The 3,186-nt window shown below is 38.5% G+C and overlaps 1 protein-coding gene across 2 annotated transcripts in view; it reads left to right on the forward strand.

Annotated features, from left to right (window-relative positions):
• CWC15 (CWC15 spliceosome associated protein) overlaps positions 1-2,428 on the forward strand; it is an 11,081-nt gene extending 8,653 nt beyond the window's left edge. For both annotated transcript variants that reach the window (XM_024731255.1, XM_024731256.1), the window contains exon 7: positions 1,960-2,428. In XM_024731255.1, coding sequence (XP_024587023.1) covers positions 1,960-2,089 — 130 coding nt within the window. In that variant the 3' untranslated portion in view covers positions 2,090-2,428. The remainder of the gene's footprint in view (positions 1-1,959) is intronic.
• Positions 2,429-3,186: the final 758 nt, after the last annotated feature.

A 3,186-nucleotide genomic window follows, 5' to 3' on the forward strand; every position in this document is an offset into this window, starting at 1 on the left:
GGCTGTAGGCTTAACATTTAAACCACTGCTGCCATCTCCATCCGGAGTGATGCGGTCCCCCTAACTGGTCTGCTTGCATGCTCACCACCCTCTCCATCCCTACCCCCAGGTTTTTCCTTCACATAGCAGCATCATGGTCCTTTTAAAATAAAAGATCTCAATCCTGTTCTAAACCATCCAGTGGCTTCCTGACTCATTCATGGTAAAAAACAAAAACAAGTCTTTACAATGGCAATTGCGTAGGCAAGGGAGGATTTGCAAGAAAGGTGACATTTTATTAGAGACTAGACTCCAAGTTATTTGACCCGAGCTATTGAAAGGATAGAGATGGGGAAGAATGTGAACTGAGGTGGGGAGGCAGAGGGACCGATTTAAGACATGGTAACTTTGGGATGATATATATGTCTGTGTGGAAATGTTGAGTAGGTAGCTTGATACACAGTTCTGGAGTTAGCCCAGGCTAGAGATCATGAATTTGGGAGCTGTCAACTTACAGAAGTTTCTTGAAGCCATGAAGACTAGATGAGGTTACTTAGTGAATGAGTATAGCCAGAGAGGAGGCCAGAGGACTGAGCTTGGGGTAATATTTCGAGGTCGGGTAGATGATTAGCTGTCCCGACCTGGAATAGTACCTGGTACATACTAGGTGCTCAGGAAATATTGATTATATGAATTATGAATGAAAAAAACTAGGCTGAGAAGGAGCAGCCAGTGGGGAAGAAATGAACCGAAAGAGGCTGGTAGGTGTCTTGGAGCCACACAGACAGTTTCAAGAGGAGGGGAGTATTTATCTAGGTCAGATATTGCTGACAGGCCAAGTGAAGTGGGTACTGCAAAGTGGCGGTTAGAGTTTGGGCCCTGGGAGAGCAGTGCTGGTGTTGAGAGGGAGGGGTCAAAGCCTGTGGGGAGTGAGTTGAGGAGAGAGTGGGTAGAGAAAAAACTACATTGATTTATATTTGTATTAAGCTATATAGTTCTGCCTTGTTTGGATGCAGATAAAATCGTTTGGAGACTGAAACATGTTGTCTTAATGTGCAGATCACATTTGACCTAGCTCTGCTCAGCTTTTCACATTTCTCTGCACTGCACCAGTGATGACTTAAAACACTGTCTTCAAAGATGCCCACGTTCTTTGCTTATTTTCGATGCGCAGTTTCTTCTAGCGTGCATACGTCCACAGGCAAACACACACATTATATAGGCTTTCATTTTATATATGTTTTTGAGAGTTTATGTATTACATATGTGGGTTTGTGTTTTATATGCTAGATGATATTTTCAAATCATAATCTTTATTTTCTATAAAACATGTATTTTGTAGCCCATCCATGGGTGTTTTTTTGGTTTTTTTTTTAAGCTTACACATTATGAAATCCAGCCAGGAGAAACGAACTAGAGATTCCTGCCCTAAGCTCTTCAGCTGCTCTTGCTTTGTGTTTAATGTAGATGTGAGCCAATATATGAGCCTTAATTGTTTTACCCAAATAGTTTCTTCTTTTGCCCTAAATTGTAAATACAGTGAATGATTACTAAATGTTAACTGATAAAAGAGTATGTATAAAATCCTTAAAACCACATAATCTAACTATAGTAAATCGTCCAGCTATCATCTAGAGCTGTCTGTACTAATCAGGGTAGAACCAGGTACTGCCTCTTTGTTTTAGACCTGAAAACATTAAATATTTATGTAATTTCTTCTTTTTAACTCAAAGTTTCTTGTACTGGAGAAATGATAAGAATGTTTTGTACGTTCTAAATAAGGATTACCCTTCCTATTATAAAAAAGCAAGCTAACAGCCTATTAAGAATTACTTTATTCTTTTGGGTGTAATTGCTACATTGAATGATGTACAGGTTGAGCATCTTTTTGTGTGATGAATAAGCTTTACAGTTCACAGGGCGTTCTTGTCTGTTGATACAAGCACTGTAAGATTGTTCTATTTTCTTTTTTTCTTTCAGGTGGGATGATGATGTTGTTTTCAAGAACTGTGCAAAAGGTGTAGATGATCAGAAGAAAGACAAAAGATTTGTAAATGATACGCTGCGATCTGAATTTCACAAAAAGTTCATGGAGAAATATATTAAATAGTACAGTTTTATGTGCTTAATTAAAGGCTGTAAAATGTAAACGATATGACTTTATTTTGGTTGTTTTGTTTTTCTCTTCCCCCGCCATCAAAATTGTGTATAGGCTTCCCTAATTTTAAGTTCCAAAATATCTTTTCCTTTATTGATTCCTAACTTGATAAGGACTGGGAATTGGTTTAACCAGTTGCCATCTCAGTATTTCCAGTCATATGTTTTTCTTTTGAATATGGGAAAAGGAATCTGCTTATAATAAATATTTTTAATAATCTGTGTCAAATCTGTGTCCCCACCTTTTTTGTTGAAATGTGTGCAGCTTATAAAACATTGCATATTTTCTTTCGTGTGTTGTATTTCTTTGTGTTAACTTTTTCTCCTCATATCTCTAACATTGACTTAAAGTCTGTTAATTCATATCTCCTCTGTATCTTTTAGAAGTGTGATGAAAAATTAAAGAGATTCCATTTTGGACCACCATGTTGGTGTGGAAGAGTGTCATCAAACAGGAAGCACCCTGAGTGTGTGTCAGGGAGCATGGGGTACCTCTCACTTGTGCAGGCGCCCCTTTCTTTTTTCTCAGCCCAAAACAAGAGCTCCTTAAGCATGCCTAGGAAGCGCGTGACGTTCACCTGTGTTTTGGTTACTCAACTGCCATGTTTCTCTTGAATGAGATAGGTAGAGCTTGCACACTGACACTCATTAGATGCAAAACCTTGGAGAGTTTAACATCAAACAATACATGAAATAAAACCTTTGGAAATAGAATTGTTATCTTGGAGGATATGGATACGGGAAGTGGGAGGGTCTCTACACAGCTGGAAAATGAAGTTTCCCTAAACCTGGGCTGGGATTTTAAGGATGTCACATTGATAGAAAATGTGAGACCAGAAATTAAGCCTTCTACAGATAGAGATGCATTTATAGGATTCCTCAGCTGTGAATGATGTTGAGTTTGGTAAGGTTAAAGGTAAAACTTTTAAAGCAAAAATAATGTGTTAGTTATCACTGGCTATTTATTTAGGCCCCCTTCTCTAGGATCCCCAGTGGAAGCTTGGACACAGGTTGTATGTAACCTGAGTCAGGAGTAGAGCTGGAATCATA

Source organism: Neophocaena asiaeorientalis, unplaced genomic scaffold (assembly GCF_003031525.2).
Source record: "Neophocaena asiaeorientalis asiaeorientalis breed wild unplaced genomic scaffold, Neophocaena_asiaeorientalis_V1.1 scaffold143, whole genome shotgun sequence".
Classification (NCBI taxonomy): Eukaryota; Metazoa; Chordata; class Mammalia; order Artiodactyla; family Phocoenidae; genus Neophocaena; species Neophocaena asiaeorientalis.